The 24,381-nt window shown below is 36.8% G+C and overlaps 1 protein-coding gene across 6 annotated transcripts in view; it reads left to right on the top strand.

Annotated features, from left to right (window-relative positions):
* The window catches only part of LOC148864066 (uncharacterized), a 47,345-nt gene extending 29,331 nt beyond the window's left edge, over positions 1 to 18,014 (top strand). For 3 of the 6 annotated variants that reach the window (XM_088979959.1, XM_088979960.1, XM_088979961.1), the window contains exons 6-15: positions 9,786 to 9,869; positions 9,955 to 10,073; positions 10,197 to 10,298; positions 11,942 to 12,058; positions 12,519 to 12,587; positions 12,744 to 12,810; positions 13,131 to 13,184; positions 13,277 to 13,366; positions 16,666 to 16,704; positions 17,616 to 18,014. In XM_088979959.1, the coding sequence (XP_088836085.1) occupies positions 9,786 to 9,869; positions 9,955 to 10,073; positions 10,197 to 10,298; positions 11,942 to 12,058; positions 12,519 to 12,587; positions 12,744 to 12,810; positions 13,131 to 13,184; positions 13,277 to 13,366; positions 16,666 to 16,704; positions 17,616 to 17,735 (861 nt within the window). In that variant the 3' untranslated portion in view covers positions 17,736 to 18,014. Of the gene's footprint in view, positions 1 to 9,785; positions 9,870 to 9,954; positions 10,074 to 10,196; positions 10,299 to 11,941; positions 12,059 to 12,518; positions 12,588 to 12,743; positions 12,811 to 13,130; positions 13,185 to 13,276; positions 13,367 to 16,665; positions 16,705 to 16,975; positions 17,052 to 17,615 lie in introns of all 6 variants that reach the window. The other 3 variants (XM_088979962.1, XM_088979963.1, XM_088979964.1) reach the window with 2 other exon arrangements.
* The last annotated feature ends 6,367 nt before the right edge of the window (positions 18,015 to 24,381 follow it).

Consider the following 24,381-nt stretch of genomic DNA (forward strand, 5'->3'; position numbering starts at 1 on the left):
GTAGCTAGAATAAACATAGGGGAGGGTGAAATCCAAGCCATGGAAAATTTGCTAGGTTGTGAAGTGAAAAGCTGGCCCTTAGAATACCTAGGTTTGCCATTGGGGGGAAACCCGAAAACTGAAAGTTTTTGGAAGCCAATTTTAGAGAGATTCACAAAGAAGTTGACAGTGTGGAAGAGAAATTACATTTCCTTGGGGGGTAGAATCACCTTGATAAAATCCACCCTAGCAAACCTGTCTACCTATTTCCTTTCCACCTTTAAAATCCCAGTGAAAATAGCAAGGAAGTTGGAGAAGATAACGAGGAATTTCTTGTGGGAACCTGGTGATGAAAAGAATGATCATTTAGTGAAGTGGGAGCAAGTCTGTAAACCTAAGGAGCAAGGTGGCCTAGGTATTGGGAACATCTTACAGAAAACAAGGCCCTTCTAGGGAAATGGCTATGGAGATTCCCTTGTGAAGAAGATAGGTTGTGGCACTGGGTCATTAAGAGCATTCGTGGTGAAGTAGAAAACGGCTGGGATGCAAAATTAGCCTCCAATGCAGCTCCGAACTCCCCCTGGAAGGAAATCTTTGAGGTACTACCATCTTTTCTTCAATTTATTCGTCTTGATGTTCGATGTGGTAATAAAGTTTTATTCTGGGAAGACCTTTGGGTTGGGGATTTTCCTTTTAAGGATAATTTTCCGGACCTCTACTATTTATCAAACCTTAGAAACAAACCTGTTGCTAGGGTTGGCATACTTTCCGATTTGGGTATCTCTTGGGACTGGCTTCAGAAAGGGGCTAAGGGAAAATGAATGTGAATCCCTATTGCTTTTGCTTTCAACCCTTGAGAAGGTCTATTTAGAGCAAACTACAACTGATAGTAGAGTATGGTCCTCAACTCCTAATGGTTTATTTTCTTGTGCCTCTTTCTTCGGTCTGCTCACTCATTTTGATCCTTTGAGGGTGAACTTTTCAGTGAGAGAAATCTGGTGTAAACCGATCCCTCCTAAAGTGCAAGCCTTTTATTGGGAAGTGTTCCTAGGGAAGGTTAATACTTGTGATGTGCTACAGAAAAGAAGGCCAAATAAATGCCTCTCTCCTCATGTATGTCTCCTTTATATGGATTGTGGTGAAACCCTACCCCACTTACTCTTATCCTGCTCTTTTGTTTCTTGTATTTGGGAAATTGTTTGTTCTCTCTTTGGATGCAGATGGGCTCCCCCACAGGATGTGGTAAGTCTATTCAATCCCTCCCTCCTGAGGCAAGAAAAGAGGAAAGTGCTTATGGAAGGCAGCAAGAGCTTCTGTGGTTTGGACTATATGGGAGGAAAGAAACCAAAGAATTTTCTCTGGAAAAAGTAAATCAAAGGAGGAAGCCATTGAAACCATAAAAATCAGAACTGCACATTGGGTGATGACCATGGATCTATTAAAAAACTTCTCTACGAATGAGATTCTAAGAAGCTGGACTGAAGTAGCACAAATAGATGTTCCCAAAGAAGTTGTGAGAGCGGAGTGGAAGCCACCTGCACTGAACAAATTAAAACTAAACTTTGACGGGAGTTCCTTCGGCATCTCGGGAAGGGCAGGTATAGGAGGTGTTATTAGAAATCATCTAGTTGAAGTTGTTGCACTCTTCTCGGGACCAATAGGTATTGGTGATTCAATACAGGCGGAATCGTTGTCTCTACTTCAAGGCTTAAAGATGGCTGAGCAGATTGGTACAACAGACTTAGAAATAGAAGGAGACTCACTGCTGGTCATTTCTTGGGCTAAAAACATTACATCAGCACCTTGGAAGCTCAAATTTATATACAGAGAAATTAACATAATTGCAAGGAAGTTCAACACTCAGTTTGGCTGGATCAAAAGGACTGCAAATGGGTTGGTGGACACTCTAGCAAAACAGGGGGCAAATAGATCTACCTTGTACTGGGCAGAACTTTAAATGCTTTGTAGTGTTTGCAGATTGGGTTAATGCTTTCTGCAACCAAAGGGTCTGAAACACTATTAAGTTCATCATCCCTCAACCCTCTCCGAAAGACAAGGTCCCAACTTAAGGGCGAGGGTGAAAAAGGAGAAGGGAGAAAATGAGAGATAGCTTTTTCCTTGTAAAGGGAAATAGAATAAAGGGACGGAAATTGGTCCTTTAAAGCAACAGAACCCACCCAAGTGTCTTCCCAGAATAAAACAGAGTTACCAGAGTTGACATCATACCTAACAAGGTTGAGAAATTGAGGGAGGTTACTTTGGATTGCTTTCCAAGGAGATGCCAACATCGGTTGCCATGATACACCCGCATACCATCCATTTTCCAGTCTTCCATGTATACTCGCTATCACTTCATGCCACAACCTCTCCCTTTCTCTAGGCCATCTCCACAACCATTTTCCTAAGAGGGTTTTATTCTTGAGAGTTAACCTTCCTAACCCCAGTCCACCTTCCTCTTTGCTCCTACATACTATTTCCCATTTAATCAAATGATCTTTCTTTTCCTCCCCTGGCTCCCAAAGAAAATTTCTCATTAATCTCTCCAACTTGTTAGCCTCCCTATTAGGAATCCTAAAAACATATAAGAAATAGATAGGTAGGTTCACTAGGGTGGCTCTCAATAAAGTCACTCTACCCCCTATAGAGATATAGTTCATTTTCCAAGCAGCTAATCTTTTCTCAAACTTTTCCAAAACTGGGTTCCAAAAACTACTCTCTTTTGGGTTAGCCCCTAGAGGGAGACCTAGGTACTACAAGGGCCACGAAGAGACAGAACAACCTAGACAATCTACCACAGACTGAATACTCTCCTCATCCATATTGACTCCTACCACACAACTCTTATCCATGTTTATCTTCAAATTGGAAGCCTTCTCAAACTATTGTAACAATGCTCTAAGGTTCCTCACTTTTTGCCTGTCACCCCCTTCACAAAATATTATGATGTCATCAGCAAACTGTAGATGGGTTATCCGGACATTGTTCCTTCCTATCCTCCAACCACTCACCTCCTCTTCCCTATCTGCCTTATAGATTAATCTACTGAAAGCATCTGCCACTAAGGTGAAAAGAAATGGGGAGAGTGGGTCACCTTGTCTAAGGCCTCTACAAGCTAAGAAAAAATCTAACCATCCCATTGACCAAGACTGAGTAATGGCAAGAACTAATACATCCCTTTACCCAGTTGCACCATCTATCTCCAAAGCCACAACACCCAAGGATCTCTAGTAAAAAACTCCAATCCACAAGATCATAAGCCTTCTCTAAGTCTAGCTTACACGCAAAACCTTGGTTCCCCGACTTTCTCATGTTCTCCACACACTCATTTGCTATTAGGATCTGATCTGTTATTTGCCTTCCTTGCACGAATGCACCTTGTGCTTGACTAATGATGGATGGTAGTACTATTCGGATTCTCATGGACAACACTTTGGTCAAGATTTTATAGATGCTTGTCACCAAACTAATCGGCCTATAATCCTTAGGGTGCTTTGCATCTATTTTCTTTGGGATAAGGGTTAAGAAGGTTGCATTAACTCCAGGGCTTAACTTTTTTTCATATGCATATTCCTGAAATACCCAAACAAGGTCTTCTTTAACCACATCCCAACAATCCTGATATAAAGCCATTGTGAAGCCATCTGGACCAGGTGCTTTGGATCTACCCATTGAAAACATTGCATGTTTGATCTCTTCTTCACTGAAATCCCTTTCTAACCAATTTGCTTGTTCTTCTGTTATCCTAGTCCAATCCAAATCTTCCAATGTTGGCCTATTATTCAAAGGTTTCCTATAGATTGATTTGAAGTGATCCACAAACAACCTTGCTATCTCATCTCGATTTGTTACTTCCTCCCCATTCACCTCTAACTTGGCCACGGAATTTTTTCTTCTCCTCCCATTGGCCAGTGCATGGAAAAATTTTGTGTTCCCATCCCTTTCCTTAATCCATTTATGTCTTGACTTTTGCCTCCATGAAATTTCCTCTCTTAAAAGGACCTCTTCCAAATCCTTCTTTAGGTTTCTTCTTAACACCCTTTCTTGCTCACTCATCATCCTTTGGGCTTCTTTGGAATCTAATTCCTCAATCCTAGACAATAAACTAATTTTTTGCTCCTCTACTCTTCCAAAATGTTCCCTGTTCCACTCCTTAATTTTAGATCTCAACCTCTTCAGCTTTTTGTGGAATCTCACTACCTTCCATTTCACCCCTCTTAACTCTTCTCTCCACCACTCCCCAATCAGATTCACAAAGTCCGGGTGAGTCAGCACATACTCTCAAATCTAAAACGCCATGGACCAGAGGTTTTGTTTCAGGGCTTGGCTGAATAGGGCAGTGATCAGAAGTGACTCTAGGTAATGCTCTAGCCATCAAGTTTCTCCAATGACTCTCCCAATCTTCATTAAAGAGGAATCTATCTAATTTCGAACAAAGTGGGTTTTCTTGGAAACTAGACCAAGTAAAGTTGGCTTGTAAGAAAGGTAATTCCTTTAGGTCACAGTCACTAATAAATTCATTGAACTTTCTCATGCTGGTAGTAACTGTTCTTTGGGGGTTATTAGTTTCATTACATAACCTAATTACATTGAAATCCCCCCCCAAGGCACCAAGGACCCTCCCATAAGCCTCGTATTCCATACAACTCTTCCCACATCTCATTCCTCTCTTTATAAGTGTTTGGCCCATAGACACTGGTTAGAATCCAAGTAAATCCATCCCCCACATTCCTGACCTTTACAGACACAGAGAATCTCCCTATTAGCTCCTCCACTAATTCTACCACATCTTCCCTCCATAAAGTTACAAGACCTCCAGAGGCTCCCCAGGAAGGGGCCAATGTCCAACAAACTCCTCTTGATCTCCATACACTTTTCACCCACCTTTTATCCATTTCTGCCAACTTGGTCTCCTGTATCAACACTATGTCCAGTTTCTCTCTTCTTAGTAAGTCTTTGATGGCCCTTCTTTTTCTTTCACTTCCTAGTCCTCTCGCATTCCAGTTGATGATTTTCATTGAGCACTTCTTTTCAAAAAACCCTTCCCAAAAAATTCCACCTTACAGTAGAATCTTTCTTCTTTCCCCTCTCCCACTAAATTCAATGTCACCCTCAATATCTGAAATCAATGTCTCCACTTTTGATCTCTTTTTCAACTTCCTTTCTTATGGTTTTATATTTTTCCTAGTCTTTTACATTTTCGGTCTTCTACCAATATTTATGACATGCTATATTACTTTGGTTATATTTTGGAACCTTTTCATTCTAGCACCAAGTTTCTTTAGCATTTTTCCATTTCCCTTTAGATTCTCCTAAAATATCTTGTGTTACATTCTGATGCAAATATGAAAGCAAAGGAAGAAATGGAAGTCAAGGTTGAATGGTAACTTGCAAATAGAAGCATGGCCCGCATGCGGTCCCTACAAAGTGTGGGTTGTGCTTCCCTCCCCTGGGATATTTTGAGGGGTTGGCATGGCACGACCCACGGCTCGAGCCCTCACAGTAGGGGTGAGGATTCGGTTTTTTCGGTTCAAAACAAAACTGAAAAAACTGAAATTTCAAAAACCGAATTAGCTAAATGACAAACCGAACCGAAACCAAAATAATGGAAAACTGAATAAACTGAACCGGATTTTTTTTTGGTTATTTTGGTTCTAACCGAAATATTTTTCGTATTTCGGAATGCTGGGACTTTGGACTTCTGGAGAAGAAGAAGAAGAAGAAGAAGAAGAAGAAATACTTGTTGGCTGTTGTAAGCCTGTAAACTGGCGGTGAGGGAGTGCCTGAGTGCAAAGTGCCTGCCTGAACTGTGGCAGACGAAGAACTCTATTTGGGAGGATTCTCGAATCTCGATCCCTGCCTCTCTGGAGTGGTGGAGTCTAATCTGCACTTGGCTCTTGCTATGGAGTCAACTGGAACAGCCGAACAGATGATGAGGAAGATGAAGTGTCGAACTGGAAACTGGAGTGGAAAGTCTGGACTCTGCAATGGAACTATGGTTTATGGAAGTCTCAACTCTCAGATCTGTATTCTGGAACTGGTCCACTGGAAGCGCCGCAGTGAGGAAGACGAAGAGACGAAGTCTCTCTCTTTCTATTTTCGAATTGCTTGTTGTTTTGGAATTTGCCAATTTTGACTTTACGTGATGAGTAATAACGTGAACGTGTCTAATACGCTAATGTAATGTATGTGGAATTGCCTACTTTTATGCTAATTCGGTCAATGGTCGATCTTTCATTCCATATATAACTATATAAGTATATGTATTAATTAATTAATATTAATTCCATATATAATTAATTCAGTTTTTTTGGTTAACCGAATTGGAAAATATGGTAAAACCGAAACCGAAAACCGAAATGAACAAAAACCAAATAGAATCACCGAACCCGACCAAAAAACCGAATAGGCCAAACCAATTAAACCGAAACCGAAATTTGGTTCGGTTTTTCAGTTTTAACCGAATTATGCTCACCCCTACCACACAGACCTGTGCCACACTGTGTCGTGTCGTGGGCCGGGCTGGTCTGCAGGTCGAGCCTTGAGCCAAGCAGGACCATAGCCAAGCCATGTTTTTTTTTTTTTTTGAAAAAATAAAAATTAAGATAAATTAAAATATATATACAAAAAATTAAAAAAGAAGATTTTAAAATTTTATTTTATATGAATTTTGATGTATACAATTGTTTATGTATGCAATAATAAAATGAAATAATATAATAAAATTGAAAATAAAAGTATATACACACACACACACACGTGGGTGGCACGGCCCGCTTGGTCGTGCCGTGCCGTGTCGTGCTAGTCCATGGACCTAAAATCCCAGGCCCGGCATGGCCCATACGGTCGTGCCATGCGTACCACAGCCCGTCGGTGGCACGACCCAATTTACACCTCTACTTGCAGAATGCACTACGAACCAGAAAAGAAATGACTGTTTTGATTTGACTGAAATATGGTGACATTTAAGTAGCCTTGTAGTACTCCAATACTGTAGAATTCCAGCTCAACCCAACATGTTGAAGTGCCCCAACTAAAGGTAGCAATGCAAATTTTATACTACTTGAAAGAATAATTACCTGGGAGGGGGATTCTTTACTCAGATCATGGACAAAGTAGAAGTTTACATAGACACAAATTACAGTGTTTTCATCTATGATAGGTGATTTTTTTCGAAGAGTAAAGTGAAAATTCATTAATCAAAAAAAGAGAAGTATCTGTTAGAATATACAGCAGCCCTGGGTCAGTGAAGGATCTGCTGCATACACAATATATAAGCAGCCCATAACATCCATAAACCTGCAATGGAGCCTCCCAGGGTCATTGAAGGTCTGTTAGAAGGATGGAAAGTCTTGAGAATGTCAAGGAAAGGGAAGGTCTGTTGGAACACAACCCCAGATGCAATCTTGTGGGCTATTTGGTTCAAAAGGAATTGCAGAATTTTTGAACAAAAGTCAGCTTCAAAATCGGGTGATCAATGCACTTGTAGAATACTTAACGGGCTGGATGTCTATACACAATGTATTTAGAGATGATACATTTTCTTCTTTTTTGAAAGGACTTTTTCAGCGGGGGGGGGGGGCCCAAATGGCTTTCATGTACAGCTTCTCAGTGTACAGAGGACCACATTTCTGATTTTAATACAATATACTATACCTTACCTTTCTCATATAAATATAATAATAACACTTATTTCTTCACTTCCCCATTGTTAATCATGCCCAACTTTCCAGTGTATATTGTAGTTGTCTTAAACCCACTGTTGATCGGTCCTCACAAAAAGGAATGCAAACATCATCAAGAACAGCTTTCTCTTGTGTAAAGCATCTATCCACCTCAATGTGCTTGGTTCTATCAGATTGTATGGGGTTATATGCAATATTTATTGTTGCCTTATTATCACAATATAGTAATAGTAGCATTTGAATAACTTATACCCAACTCCAACAAGGACCTCAACCAGAGGACCTTAGATAAACCATGTATCATTGCACAATACTCAGCCTTGGCATTGGAACTTGCAACCACATTTTGTTTTACCTTTCCATAGCACCATGTCCCCCCCCCCCCCAATAAACGTGAAATATCCTGAGGTAGATTTCCTATTGTCTAGAGATCCAAGCCAATCTACATTAATATAAACCTCAAACTTTGGATGGTTATTCTTCCTGTATAAGATCCTTTTACCTGGGCTCCCCTTCAAATAAGGAAGGATTCTATCAACTACAGCCATATGAGATGTATGAGGAGCATGCAATTATTGACTCACCATACTAACAGCATAAGAAATATTTGGCCCAGTCATGCGATAGAGTAGTCTCTCCACAAGCCTTCGATACATTGCATGGTCCTTTAAAGGCGCTCCCTCTCAATAGCACAGATCTTATTTCCAAGATCATCAGGATTGTCTGCAGGCTTCAGTCCTAGCTTCCCCATATCTTTAAGTCCAATACATACTTTCTTTGTGAAATATAAATACCATGCTTTGATTTGGTGATCTCAATATGATGAAAATACTTCTACTCCTCGAGGTCCTTAATCTCAAATACTAAGGCCAAAAACTATTTCAGATATGCTATACCCTTTGTGTCAATGCCTGTTACTACAATATCTTCAACATATACAATAAGAATGGTAATCAGTTGGCCATTCTTCTTCCTGAATAGAGTATGATTTGATAGGGACTGCTCAAAGCCAAATCTCTGAAAACGTCTCTTGAATCTATCAAACCAAGCATGCTGCTACTGCTTCAAGCCATACAATGCCTTCTTGAGTTTGCAAGCCATGCTTTCTTTATTCTTTGTGTAAAAACCTAGGGGTAACACCATATACACCTCCTCATTAAGATCCCCATTCAAAAACACATTCTTTACATCAAAATATCAAATTGCAAGAGTGGTCAATCAAAATGAACTTCCAAAGATAACAAAACACAAAGAGAGTACATCTTTGCAACTCCTAATCTACTCTGTAAGTCTAAGTCTATCCATTTGCTTCTGATCTGGCCTTCTACCTTTCAATACTCCCATCTGACCTTTAGTTAACTATAAATAACCACTTGCAACCAACTGGAGTCTTTCTCCCTTGGTAATTCAACTATCTCCCATGTCTTCTTTCTTAGCAAAGCATTCATTTCAGTCTCCATTGTTTCCCTCTACTCAGGTATTTGCATAGCTTCAGTCACTGACTTGCGAATGGTAACAGAAGAAATAGAAGCCAAGAAGGAAAAATATCCAGGAGAGAAATGAACATAGGAGAGGTAAGAAAACAAATTGTCGGCAGTAGAAGAAGATGATGCATGCCTTTTCCCTTTCCTAAGTGCTATAGGGAGGTCAAAGCAGAAAAACGAGCAGTAACAACCTCAGGAGTAGTAATAACAACATCAGAACCAGAAGTGGTACTAATACTTACTTATGTTGCCAGTAGTAGGACTGACTTGAGGAGGCTGTAATGTGATTAGAGGCTGTAATGATGCAGCCCTGCAATCTTTATTATATACTAATAATGTGAAAATTACAAAAGACAACTCTATGACATATTCGGCATTTTCAACATTAATGAACCAGTGGGTCTGTAATTTCTACATTCTTTTGATTTTAACTTCAATTGAAGCCAAAAGATGAACCACACAATGAAATCAAAAATATAAAATTCTTTTCTATTATTGCTGGTAGATATAGAGAAAGCAATGGTTTTATTTACTTCGCATTTTGCGTAACCTTACACATTTGCTTATATATGCTTCTTGCTTTAATTCCTTCTATGAGGTAATGTTACAATGAGTATTATTCGAAATTTGTTTGAATCAGGCAAATGTGAAGCCTTCAATGAACTTATTAGCCATTTCTGTTGGAATAAAGCAAAAGGAAGTTGTCAATCAAATGGTTAAGAAGGTGATAACCCAAACTGTTATCCTTTCCTGCTTGCTATCTTAACTGTTCATCTCTGGTTAATTCTTTCTCATGTTCAATTTTGCAGTTTCTTTCAAGTAACTTTGTTATAATGCTTTTTCATTATGATGGTGTTGTTGATGAATGGAGGGACTTAGAATGGAGTGATCGTGCTGTTCATGTTTCTGCAATTAATCAAACTAAATGGTGATGATGTCTGATACATACAAAAGCATTGACCCATAATTATCAACTTAGGACATTAGTATTTGCATGATTAGTTGTATATTGGTAATTGTCTGACATTTCTGCATCTTGTGATTGAAATAGGTGGTTTGCCAAGCGTTTTCTACACCCAGACATAGTTTCTGGATATGATTACATTTTTGTTTGGGATGAGGATATTGGGGTTGAAAATTTCCACCCAGGACGGTATGTATTGGGTATTGTTCTTGATTGGTAAATGAGCTTGTTTATAAATGGAAAACATTGTATAGATTTGGGAAAACGACCCGAGGAAGAAGCTACCTCAGAAGTGGGATCTGTTCACAACAAAAATAGTACCAACATGATCTGTGTCCACACATCTCACCACGAGGCTGGGACCCACCATCTCTGCGATGTGTGGACACAGATCATGTTGGAACGTGTTGGAACATTTTTCTATTATGAGCAGATCCAGATGAACCTTGAATATCCTTAGCAAGAGTCTGCCATCTTTTCTGTTCCTGTTAACTTGGCAGTGATGTAGGGGCCAAGTGGTCAGCTATTGGTCATGTCATTATTTAATTGTGCTTGAACTTCTATTGCTTTTAATAAATTAGTTTAGGAGTTAGCTTTCTTTGGTTTAAAGGAAGCTAGTTGTAAATTTATAATTTTGAGTTTCCTAGTTCTAGTCTAAGCCTAAGTAGGGCTGGCTGAGCCTAGGTTTATGCGGTATGCATATATAGAATAATTCTAAGTGCCTATTAAAATGATATCAGGTTTTTTTCTTTTGTCTCATCTCTTTCATTTTCTTTTATCCAACTTTATAAACAGAAGTTACAGCTATCATTATCCATCAGATGTTGGGGGAAAAGCATTGCTATATTAATTCCTAAGGGCATACCATCCCATATTCATTCTTTTGTTCCTCTCTTCCAATATAATCCAAAACTGCTTTCTTACTATACCACACTACATAATCTTTCATTCTTAGTAACGTGAAGGAGCTTTTGAATATAGTTTCTGCATCAATTGGAGAATTCTACTTAAACTCAAAAAGGAAAAGAACCACTTCCAAGTAGTTACAAAAAATGGATAGGGCATCCATAGCACCCTATTGCTTTCACAGTTAAGGATCTTGAAATAATTGCTTTCAGGAGTAACAAGATTCACTACAAATCACTCTCATAACTTTTGAAAATAGACAACTTAACCCCTTACATTGAACTTATCTTTTAACATGTCCAGAAAAGTGCTTAGAAAATTTTACATGTTGTGATTGTTTTGACTGAATTTCTAAAGAATTTGAGCCCCTATCAAGCATCCAAGCTCTCAATATGGTTTTACATGGAAAATTGGCAATAGGTTTTCACCTGAAGCATGAGCCCCTATCAACTCCCCAACTAAGTGCCACATGAAACTGGGTGTATGTGTGTGAATTGGCTCATGTGCCAAGGGAAGTGTAAAGTGGTATATTTATAAAACTAACAAGATGGTGTTTTGTATTCTGCTGTTGTTTTACCCCTCAAAGTAATTAGTTCGTGAATCTTAACTCTTAAAGGTACTAATAAGGCAATGTTCACCCTACAACATTTTTTAATATAATCACACCCTTTTTAGTAATTTTTCCTTTAAAAATGCACAAGTGGGACGGTAATTTATCTGATGAAAAAATGGTTATAAATTTGAGATTCTGCAAGACAGCCATGAACCATTTCTTCTTTTTTTCTTTTTGCCTCTAAGGATTTCTTCCCTGTTTCTTCAGTCTTCTATAATAGGGCTTTATACCTTTTTCATTCTCTTCTAATCAATTGTTCAGTTATTGATAAAACAATAAAATGAAATTGTTATTTTTTCAATGTGTTCTTTAGCTATTTATCAATCATTAAAGATGAAGGACTGGAGATATCACAGCCAGCACTTGATCCCACTAAATCAGAGGTGCATCATCAAATTACTGTTCGTGGGAGGAAATCAAAAGTGCACAGGTTATTTTATTATCTTTTCAGGACAAATATCTTCTGAATCAGTAAAATCTATGATATCAGTACTATGGATAGTAATTACCATCTATGAAATATGATTATTCAATTACTTGTCTCCAAATTGGAAGACCAATGCCAATAGCCAGGGAGGTAGTTGTTTCAATGACCTTGAACTTTGTTTTGAATGGTCAAAAGCGTTTTGAAGAAACCTCCATGGAAAAGGTCTCAGGATTTAATAGTTAGGACTAGTCAATGAGAGTGGCTTCTCAATTATGACCTCCTAGCTGGTACATGTTGCCATGTTGGTTCTTGGATCATTGTGCTTGTTTAAGTGTCCTGAAATGCTGTTTATTCTGGCAATTCTATTTTTGGCACAGGCTTTTAGTTTAGATTTGTGTTTAACTGTATGTTACTTCAACTATGCCCTAATTTGTTATGAACATTTGGTACTTTGCATCAACAGAAGGATTTACAAGTTAAAAGGCAAAGGGAAGAGGTGTGATAGCAATAGTACAGCTCCTCCATGCATAGGGTAAAAATGTCAAATCACATGGTGCTGATATTTTTGTCAATTAGTTCCCCATTTGGTTTAACTAATTTATTGATGTCCTTGTCAATTTTGACTACTTACCATCATAAAAGATGCACTTCCTTTATTTATATGACCTGAATTTATACAATGATGCAGTTGGGTAGAAATGATGGCACCAGTTTTTTCAAGGGCAGCCTGGCGTTGTACATGGTATATGATCCAGGTGTGGGGGTGTAGCACCTCAATTATCCTAGTAAAAGTAGTTGGTTGCACAATAGAATGTATGATGTTAATGAGCTTCTAGTCATTACCTAGTTTTAGTCCCAGTTATCTAGGGAGGGATGGACTGGATAAGGACCTAAGGTTCAGCATTTTCATGTAGTGGCTGCTCATAGACATAATGAAGTCTCTATAAGGAAAATTGACAATATAGATATTTCCCTTTTAAGGTTTTTCTCTCAATTGCTTGTAGCGTAGCTTTCTAAATTATATGGCACAGCCAAACAACATTTATTATACTTCTTTTTTTTATTCATTTTGTAGAACGACTTAATCCATGCATGGGGCCTGGATATGCAACTTGGTTACTGTGCTCAGGCAAGTATATTATCCTTAATTGTATAAATATATGCATACATCTTGCCTACATTGGATCATTCTTTTTCAATTATTTTTCTTTTATTGGACAGGGTGATAGAACCAAAAATGTTGGGGTGGTGGACTCAGAGTATATAGTTCATTTGGGTCTCCCTACACTTGGAGTTGTAGATGAGAACAAGGTAAAAGTCTTGTTTTAAACTTGCTATGGAACTAAACAACTTCAATGTCTCAGTGCCACTTGAAACATAGAACTGGTATGTTTCCACCAGAAAATATGTTTTGTATATTTGGTTCAGTTACGAGCTGTTTGATAACAGCTGTATCGGTTGACTCACTGCTCCCATCTTTTAGTTATTAAATCTGTAATGACTCAAGGGGTGTTGGCTTTGTTACATACTGCTAAATATTTTAGGGTAAAAGACTTAAACCTCCCTTGTCATTTCTCATAAATACAGAAACCTCCCCTCTCTTACCAAATTGATCCAAGACCTCCCTTGTTAAAGCTATGTCTAACAGAATCATCAGAAAGTCTCTTTTACCCTTGCTAATTCTTCAAATTTTTTAAACAGTGGAATCTTTCTTGCCAGAGCTTAGTGATCGCAGATATGAATACATACAGAAGAGTTTCAGATATCTAGAGTTCTAGACTTCCCTGCATCTTGAGACCTGATGCAGGAGCTGAAGAATCAAAATTGGAATTTTATGATATTTTATGTATTTCTGTATTTTTTGACAGTAGGGGTATTTTTGTCATTTTGCAATTTTCTGTGGGGGTCCAATGATAGGGTTTATTTGTCTAGTTATAATTTGTTTATGTTTTAAATTTCAGAGTCATTGCATAAGTAGGATTAGAGTTATTGAGTCTTCTTTGAATTGAAGTAGGATATGACAACTTAGTTTGAGTCCTACCAGGATTATTGAGTCTAACAGTTTGACTCCTAAGACTATTATGAGTCTAACAGTTTGACTCATAGGATTATTATGAGTTTAGAGTCTATAAATATGTATGGACGTTTTACACAAAGGCAATGAATCATATTGAGTTTTCTTCAGCTTATGCTAGCTATGGTAAGTGATTCCCATGCCCTAGAGTGATTCTAGGTATTTTCTTCTTTCTCTCCCTATTTTCTCTTTTATTCCTTCAAGAAGCCATTACAGCCATCAACAGCCATAAAACTTTGATCAAGAAGACCATTCAACATTCTCTAAGGACTAGAACTGAGCTGGTCCTACATCAAGACCATAAAATCTGAACCCATGTTGGCAAATACATAAACAACAAGATAAAAGAAACAACAGCAAGAAGCTATGTCTATCATTACCTCAGATTTCTGAAATCAAAACAACCAAAATAAATAGAAAACCAAGGAAGTTATGTCTATCATCACCTCAGAAGGTTAGAACCAAGGTTCAAAGTATTGATACGATACGCCCTATATGGGAGGACTATGGGCGTATACGGAGCATATTGTATCATATGGTGTTGGGGTTCCGACACACCTGTTTAAAGGTATGTTCAGGAAATCATTATGTTTTATTTATTAAATAATATAAAAAGGTCTATAAAAATGTAGTTTAAAAAAAAAACTACAAAAAATAAAACACGCATGGTTTAAAGTACTGATAAACCCTTGCTGATACATTTGGGTGTATTGATACTTTAAACCATGGTTAGAACATGGAGTTACCAAAAAAATAGGATTCATATGCATCTAAAGGAATGCCAGAAGTGCTGCAAAGCTAATGCAAGGAATGATGGTACTTGGTAGTAGCAGAAAAGTTCCTCCCTTGCCAGTAGTCTGCAGCAGCAAGGCGCAGAAGATCCAAGTTTAAGAGGTTCATCACTAGTACAATGGCTCAGAAGAGTTGCATGTAGTCACAGAAAGAAACTTCACTTTGAGAATGGCATTGATGAAATCCCTTTGCAGGTGAATAATATCTATTGCTTCCCAGAATTGCAGGATTTTTTTTTGAGAGAAAAGGTAAAATATTTCATTAAGAAAGCTGAGCATGTATACAAACCTTGCCCAGTAAGGCACTGGACAAGGCAGGAAAATTTTCGTACATTCCAAAAAACACTGTTCCAAAAAAATCATACAAAAAGAAAGCCATGCTCAAAAAAAAGAGCTGTAAGGACAATTCTTGAATAATTTATGTGTCACCACCCATGAGTATAACCTTCCCCAAATGCCCCCACCCAAAAAATCATACAAAAAAGAATTGCAGGAAAATTGTCGGGTCAATAAAATCTGAAGTCCACCATGGAAAAGGGTAAAAGAGATTGCATGAACGTCAGATTGAGGATGATGGCCTTTTGATTGCAGCTATTATTAAAACCAAGGATTCCAGCCCCCTCCACCAAGGAATCTACTTTGAAGAAGGCCTCTAACTCAAAGGGGAATTGCAAGTTGTTTTCATGAAGTCCTGGTAAGGGTGGAAAGCACTTCAAAAGGATGGTAAGTGATAATCCTTTGGGGCTACATCTCTGCTGTTATGGTTGATTGATTCTGGTGTGTTGTGTTTGTAAATGACATAATCCAGTACCAGACCCCAAAGGATAATTAGTGGTTAAAAATGACTGGATTTTGAGGGACAGTATACTCTGTAAGTGCTGCAGTTTCTGCGTCTGGGTTCAAGGTTCATGCCGGTTTCAAGTTGTACAGACCATGCATATATCCTTTATGGAGTTCAGGAAGTCATTCACCCTATGCCATCTTGAGGTTTGGTCTTCAGAATACAAGTCCAGGAAAGGTGGTAGGCAAGCAATGCATGCTGATGGATCAGCTCTCTATCGTGTTTCTCTGCACAGTCGGTATTGCCCAAACTGCACATGTTGGATTTGTAGGAATATGGTCAATGCAAAAGAGGCCTCAGATTCCTTTCTTGTACCAAAATGTTCACCGTGCCAGTGTAAATATCATGAAGCATGATACATGGTTTGTGGAGGATCCTGTCAAGAGGTTTATGCTAGTCTTCATTCCCATGTTGGTGTGTCAAACCATACCAAGGATGGGTTTTTTTGGACCCTTCTGAAGACATACAGTGATCAATTAAAAACTTTGAGTTTTCTTGAAGGGGCAAAACTGGATTTTTAAAAGAATCCCATGGATGATGTCATGTACAAATGGATCCTGGTGGATTGTTAAGGGAAGGTCTTTATCTGATGACATCACCTGACAGGGGAGGTCTTAGTCCATTTTGAAATGAGAGGGGATGTTTCAGTATTTACAAGAAACATCAAAGGAGGTTTAAGTCTTTTACCCACTAAAGGACAAAGAAATAAGTCAATCAGTTCAGCCACTTCAGCTGATATCGAATGGCCCCTTAGGGCCTTAGTCATTTCTATTTAATGGTCATGTATGGAGTCAAATTCTAAAGCACTCACTAGGCCATAACTTATCAAGACAGCATGTCAAACTTGAGAGAACCAATATCATTTTCTGCTCATCCAAACTGATATGTCATTTTTGACTTGCAGGCACCATTTGACTCCCATGTAATTGACGGTAGATCATCAGTGAGTCTCCAACTGAAATTTATAATTAGAAAAACAATCAATTTGAAGCTTCTGTTTTTTTTTTCTTTTTTGATTCATCAATTGTGAAGTCCCATAGACTTTGCTATGGGACACTGTCTTTTTTTGTCTTTCTGCTATTCAATTATTCATATAATAAGTATGGGTTTATAATATATACATTTTTATAATTGTTAAAAATGCATAGTTGCTGTTTTGAGGGCAGTTTGTTTTTTATATTCTGGTAAATCCAAATGGATTTGTGCTTGACCAGGTGGTATTGCCCAAACAAAATTATCTGATCATAATCAGGCATCTATTTAGGATATTCAATGGCTCGAATTGATCTGGTATGCTTTACCTTGTCTCACCTCCACTGCTATGGCGAGGACACATTGGTCAAGATGGAATTAGTTGCTGTTTTGAGGGCAGTCTGTTTTTGATATTCTGGTCAATCCAAATGGATTTGCACTTGACCAGGTGGTATTGCCCAAAGAAAATTAGTTGATCATAATCAGGCATCTATTGTATATTCAAGGGCTCAAATTGATCTGGTTTGCTTTACCTTGTCCCACCTCCCCTGCTAGGGGGGGGGGGCGCATACTGACATTGATCAAGATGGAACTAGTCATATTAAAACAAAAGTAGTGTTTCATTTTTTTATCACATCGATTGCCCATTTATGAAGAATGTAGAAGAAGATTGCACCTTACTCGGTAGAAAAATCAGGAAATTTTCTATTTGAGATACAATCCAATAGTCTTAATTTTATTGGCTACTCAACTCAAGTTTAAAACCTCAAGAAAATTTTCAATTGACTAGATGACATTCTAATAAGTTTTATCTAGTATTTCACTTGTTTCTTTCTATGATTGGGAAGTTCCATTAACATTATTTGTTTTATATTTATTCAGGTTAGAAGACAGTCCTACACTGAATTGGAAATCTTCAGAAGTAGATGGGAAAAAGCAGTAGAGGGTGACAAATGTTGGATTGATCCATATAAAAAACCAGCAAAACAGAGCAGCCGTTAGTGTATGTAAAAGCTGTTATTACCTTACAGAGACTGGCTGTTAGTAATATTCAAAAGCATGTTGTATGTTCGTTCACACCCAACTAGGTGGATCCATCAGATGGCCGGAACAATTCCATTCCAGCCAATAGTTATATCTTAGATTGGTCAACAGCATATGTGGATTATTTGTATGCAAATATGGAAATGCTAATTGGGATTTGTCTTCCCTGAGTGCTGATATAGATTGTGTCACTTTTTTTATGATATGATACTAATTCTAATCAGATGAACCACAAAATATGTAATTGTCATGATACTAGGACTTGATAACCTTTTCTTGGGAGGTAACTTGGAGTGTGAAAAGGCACTTTTGGATGATTATTCTTTATTCATAGTACCTCGAGGTGGATTTGAAGATATTTGTGAATCATTTGAGCTCAGCTTGCGAAAAAATCAATTCAGTTCAGTCCAAATTGAGTTTCGAGCTAAGCTCAAGCCCAATATATAGGTTCTATGCTAATCAAGCTGAGCTCAAATGGTATGAAACTCGGCTAAGTTCACCAAAATAATCAAGCTATGTCTCTTTTTAGATTGATAAGAGCTGGCAATTTGATGTATTTTTGTAGTTTTTAAATGTTAAACAAGCAGGACAAATATTGAGTTCAAGCTCTAATTTGAGCTTGAGTAGGCTTGGCTCACTATCGAGCTCAAACATATAAACTTTTGAGTCAAGTTGAATTTGAGCTACTTCTAGTGATACCTTTTGAAGTAATTGCAATTGTTAGTACTGACATCATAACCCTCTATCTTGGTTAAGATAAAAGCCAAGCAAAATAAATTACCCTGTGCAAAGTTCAAAGTATCAACACGATATACCTCGTATCAAACATATATCATATCAGCATGGTGCCAATATGCCTTTTTTAAGGTTAACACCCAAACCCATTATTTTATATGTTAATCTATGTTTAAACCTACCCCTCAAACCTGTTATTGAAAAAATAAATAAAAAATAAAAAGCATGTAGTACAAATACCGATACACCCCTTTCATCAGATCAGGGTGTATCGATACCTTAAACCTTGCTCTAGTGATCAAATGGAGCTTCACTTTTACAGACTAGCTTTACATGGTCTAGCCTTCAAAGCAACTCCATTTGTTCAAACTAGACGGATTTTCTTTTTCCTCGGTGATTTGGCAAGAGCACTAGGATGGACTAGCTTTTGGAGCTTTACTAGGCTGGAAAAACGTTGGCTGTTGGAGGCCAACAGCCTACGCTGTTGAGAATATTTTTGGAAATGCCACACATTATCATGAGAGTGGAGTTAAAATAGTAATTCCCCTTATTTCCTTTTGACAAAAAACATAGACATGGATGCGAATTAGTGAATCATGAATGTATCCAGTCCAAAAATGCTCTCAACAGCATAACCAAAGTTAACTCACTTAGGCTTACCTTATATCAATGGCCAATTTGCTTAAATCGAGAGAGAGGAGAAGGTTCAACTCCATTTAGTTTATGTGGCTCATTTATCCAAGTCTTGTAAATAAAAGAATGGTGGGAGGAATAGGTAACTACGGTAAAATGGAAGGAGGTTAAGGTGAAGCTATGCTAAAAAAGAGAATTGGAATCTGCACCAAAAAAATCTGTCCCAACGGAACCCACCATGTTTGAGATAGTGGACACAAATCATATAGGAACGTTTAGGAATGGTTTTTGGTTGGGAGCAAATCCAGCCTCACAAAATTATGCAGGCGCCGAAAGTAAAGATCAAAAAAACATTGACAAAGCATATCAAATTATTGGACATTAACCAGAAGAGCAAGAAACAAGAAAAATTCTAACCATTCAAGAACTAACAAATTAAGGATTTCAGAACTTCTATGGGTGGATGGGGGGGAGGTCTCAAACTAAGGTAAAGAGGTCTCAAACCTCTTTTGGTCGTTTTCACCGACATGAAATTCTTCCCAAGGGAAGGGTTAATAGAGAACAAGAAGCAAGTCATCACCGGATACTTCTTTTAGTCTTACTTATCATGTCTTGTCACCTTCAACTCAGGTTTTATATGTTTTTAGTTGAATACCCAGTCTTCCCTTTGCTAGCCCATTTTAGATAATTTAGACCATTTAGAGGAGTGACTGTAACTGTAGGTCTTTACTGTGCACCCCATAGGTGTATTGGACACGTGAACCCACCAATAAGAAACTACTACATAGCATTTTGAATTTTGGTTTTATTTAATGAACTTTTTACCATTAGCAACTGAATCAGTTGAACCAGATACAAAAGGATAAAACATACATTAAATCCATTTGAATTCTCTCCTCCTCCTCTCCTCCACCAAGCCCTAGCCCAAAAACCATGGTTTTCAAGTCATCCTTGATCTAGACGGTTGGACCATTCAGCCTGAGGATCATCTAGGCAATCGATTCCATTTTACCTTAAATCCGGTCTTTGATAAAAAACTGTAAAAAAAATCAATAACCCATTGACTCGGAAACCGTCAACCCGTCAATACATTCAATGGGTTTTTGCTATTTTCATTTTTTATTTTTTTGTTAAAACAGACTGCCCATTTGAACTGCACGATTGGACCGTGACCCAGAAACCGATGGCCAGAGTGATTCCGTGTCTGGGTCATTTTTTAAAATCATATCCCACATCCCATCGGCAATCTCACTTTACACCGGCATTCATGGACGCGAAATCCACCAGCGGCGCTCTAACGGTAAGCAGAGAATCTTCTTTCTTCTTCCCATTACTCTTCCTCTGCTCCTTCCTCTTCTTCCTCTCCTTCCTCTTCTTCCAATCTTCTTTAAACTCCCTCTTCCTCCTCTCCTCCACCAACAAGCCCTAACCCAGAAACATCTCACATCCCACATCCCACCGGCAAGGGTATAACAAGCTTTCATGTTGCCAGCATCTACACACTGTTTTAAGAATCAATTAGACGATTCAGACCATTTTGGCTTTCACGAAAAAGGCTTTTAGAGAGGCTTTTGACAATACAAGAGAATGAAGACATAAATTGTGAAATCAGAGATCAGAGTAAAAATCAAAAGGTTTATCACTAATTACTTTTAAAGCAATAAAATCAAAAGGGAAAAATCAGAGACCAGAGGAAACAAATCCTCTTCCTGTATTTTTTTCATCCCAGTAAGGTTACTAGAAAGAGATGCAACCATTAATCAGGCCGTTAGGGAGAGAGAGAGATTAATAAGAACATTGATAAAATTGGAAGGACATGCAGCAATGGAACTGAGCTTGCATAAAAGAGTTCGCATTCGGGAAACGTGAACTCAAAAAAGATGAAGAAGAATAAGATTGGAAGAAGAGGAATATTGACCACTTACCACCGGACCACCGGTAGTGGATTTTGCGTTCCTTACACATGAATAAGGTTTTTATTCTCATCACTTGTAACAAAACATCAATTGCGAAACAGCCAAAGCTTTCCAAAAATAAAATTGCTCACATGATCCAAAGTTTCAAACCACCATACAGGTCTGAGAAAGATTTTGCGCATGCCTAGGTTTTACTAAGAAAGAGGATGTAGGTTTGATAAGACCAAATTTTTCCTATTTATTTGCCCCACGAATGAAAAAAATCCCAAGAGGATAAGAATGGAATAAAGTCTCAAAGTGCCATGATCAAATCTAGTGCTCTATACCATTTTGTAAGTATTAATCTTGTAGAAAAATGTGTGAGAGAAAGAGAAAAGAGAACTAGAATGCATAGTCAAAAAAGTGAGTGAACAGAAGTCCCTCCTATCATTTATACCAGGCATCATAAGCAAAGGACAAAAATGCCCCTAACAGTGAGTCGGACATATATACTATATATATAACTACAAGGCTATGTTCACTTTTCGATAAGTTACTTACCTTGGTAAATGTACTTACATGAGTAAGTGTTTTCCAAGAAAAATTTACCCAGGTAAATGCCTTTATCCATGTTCTTTTGTTTTTCAGTTAAATAAGATAATGACCATTTTAGCCATAATAATTCATTATTAAAAGGAGTATTTTTGTCCCATTCAAGTGTTAGTGACTTTCCCCTAGGTGGAAAAGCTATTTATCTACCTAAGAGTTGGGTACCTGGAAAATAAGCTTTTCCTGATCCCCACACAAATCTGAAAAATGAACATGGGTTTCTTGGTCAATGAGAATCAAAATTCAATCGACTTTCTCCCTCTCAAAATCCAGAAAAAGGACGCCCCTAACTATAAAACATAAACAAACAACTACCTAAAGGTTTGCCACTGGTTAAGAATAATATGTTCTTTAGGGATGCAAACGGATCGAATTAGATTCGAATCAGGGTATATTCCAATTCGATCCCAAGATTTGATTGAATCACACAAATATTGATCCGGATTCGAATATGATAAGGATATTTGATATTCGAATTTGATACCATCCAATTTAATTTAAAAAATAATAATAAATTATTAAAATAAAAAGAAAATATAACAGTTTAAATAAAGAAAAACAAAAAATAAAACTATTTTTTTCAACTATTTTCATCATATATATACATATTTTTATAGAAAAATTATATAAAAAGTTTACAAAAATGTAATATAAATAACATATATATATATATATATATATATTAATAATGTCATTTTCTCTAAGTGATCATTAAACCAATAACTAATGATAAATATAGTACAAGGGCATTCAAAGAAACAACTACCAATGATGCATGTGATTGTACAAAGTAATATTTTCTTATGCAACTATAAAAAGTGGGAACAACTCCTTTAAGGCATCTTGACTTTTCTTGAAGGTTCAAAACTTGAAAATAAACTAAAAAACAAAAAAGTGCAAGGTTCAGAGTATTGATACACCCCCTTCCAATATATTAGGGTATGTTGATATTTTATACCTCAACTAAAGTACCATTCTTTTTGAATTTGATTTCTCTTTATTGTGAATGCATAAATTGTAATTTGAATACTACTTTTTATTTCATTCTATTTCTTCTTATTAATTTTCATATTTAAGATAGTAACTTCATTTCTCTCTCATTGAATCTTATATTTATGATATTTTATTTCTCATCATTACATTCCAGTAATCAAATCCATGTACAGTAATTTTAATAGTATAAAAATGTAAGTTTTTTTTTTTAATTCACCTAAAATAAAACCATTTTTAGGTAGTAGGTAAGTAGTTCAACCATTTGGGTAAAATAGGTGAGCCCTTGATGCCACGATTAAATAATAAAATTTAAAAAATAGGTGGGCCCTCTTATTAAATCCCATATTTAAGATATTAACTTCATTTCTCTCTCATTGAATCTTACATTTAAAGTATTTTTGTTTCTCATCATTACATTCTAGCAATCAAACCCATGTATAATAATTTTAGTAGTATAAAAAGAAATGTAATTTTTTTAAAATTAACCTAAAATTAAAAGCATTTTTTAGGTGGTAGGTAAATAGTTCAACCATTTAGGTAAAATAGGTGAACCATTTATGCCATAATTAAATAATAGAAATTTAAAAATAGATAAATACAAAAAATAAAAAATGGGCACATATATTTGTAATGTGAAACAAAAATAAGTAATGATAAATAATAAGTATTTTATGAATGATAGAAATTAGATACAAAATTTAAGACCAACCTATGTTTGGGTGGTAGGTTAGTGGTTTAACCATTTGGGGCTAATTGGTCAACCTATGATGTCATATTTAAATAATAATAAGTTTTAAAAATAGATATATTCAATAAACTCTAGAATAATTTTTGTAAAAAATAATGGGCACATTTATACGTTCATCATATTAAAAGACAGATGTGATAAAAAAATATTTTATTATTAAAGATGGAAATGGAATACAAAAGTTAGGAAAAAAAAGAGAATTAATGTCTAACACATGACCCCAACCATGTCAAATGGTTAAATGGTTCAACTAACCAAGTCACCATGTTGTTGACAGAAGAAATGGTTCGACGATTCAACCAGTAAGCTCATTTGGTTGTTAATTAAGTCAATGTTTTTTTTTTTAACAAAGCGATTTGAATTGAAAAACACAATTTTAGAAAAATTGGACCAGATCAATCGATTGAAGTAGATGAATTGTGACCCATGCACCTGGCTAGTTTAGTCATATCCCTAAAATAAGAAGTCACAAAAAAAAACTACTTAAAATTGTTGACCTGATTGGTCAAACTGAAAAACAAATGAATGGGTCCCGATTTTTGTAAATTGGCCAATTTTTTGAATTTCTTTTGAAACATAAATGCAAACTTCCAAAGGCACCTTCCACCACTGTTTTTGCCAAAAAACGTCTTTTTTGGGTTCAAATCTTAATTTTTAATTGAAACTATAATTAAAAAATATGTTATATATTTTTAATATATGTATATAATTAATATTATTATGTATTGATATTATGTCCTCATGGTTCGTTGAACCTCTAACCTGTAAACCTCTTCCTTTTTTAGGTCGATGCCTAGTGCAATTATCTTAACACTAATAAAAATGGTCATTTATTAGAACACCCCCTATAGTTTCATATATTTACTTAAACATACCCTATAGTTTGTATTTTACCAAAACACCCCTTATAGTTTATAACCTATTTACTTAATCCATCTTTCATTATGAAAATAGTAACATGGTCACCTAAACTAGGTGGAAAATGTTTAAG

The sequence above is a fragment of the Nelumbo lutea genome, chromosome 3, assembly GCF_056320005.1.
Source record: "Nelumbo lutea isolate HS-2025 chromosome 3, American lotus-T2T, whole genome shotgun sequence".
Classification (NCBI taxonomy): domain Eukaryota; kingdom Viridiplantae; phylum Streptophyta; class Magnoliopsida; order Proteales; family Nelumbonaceae; genus Nelumbo; species Nelumbo lutea.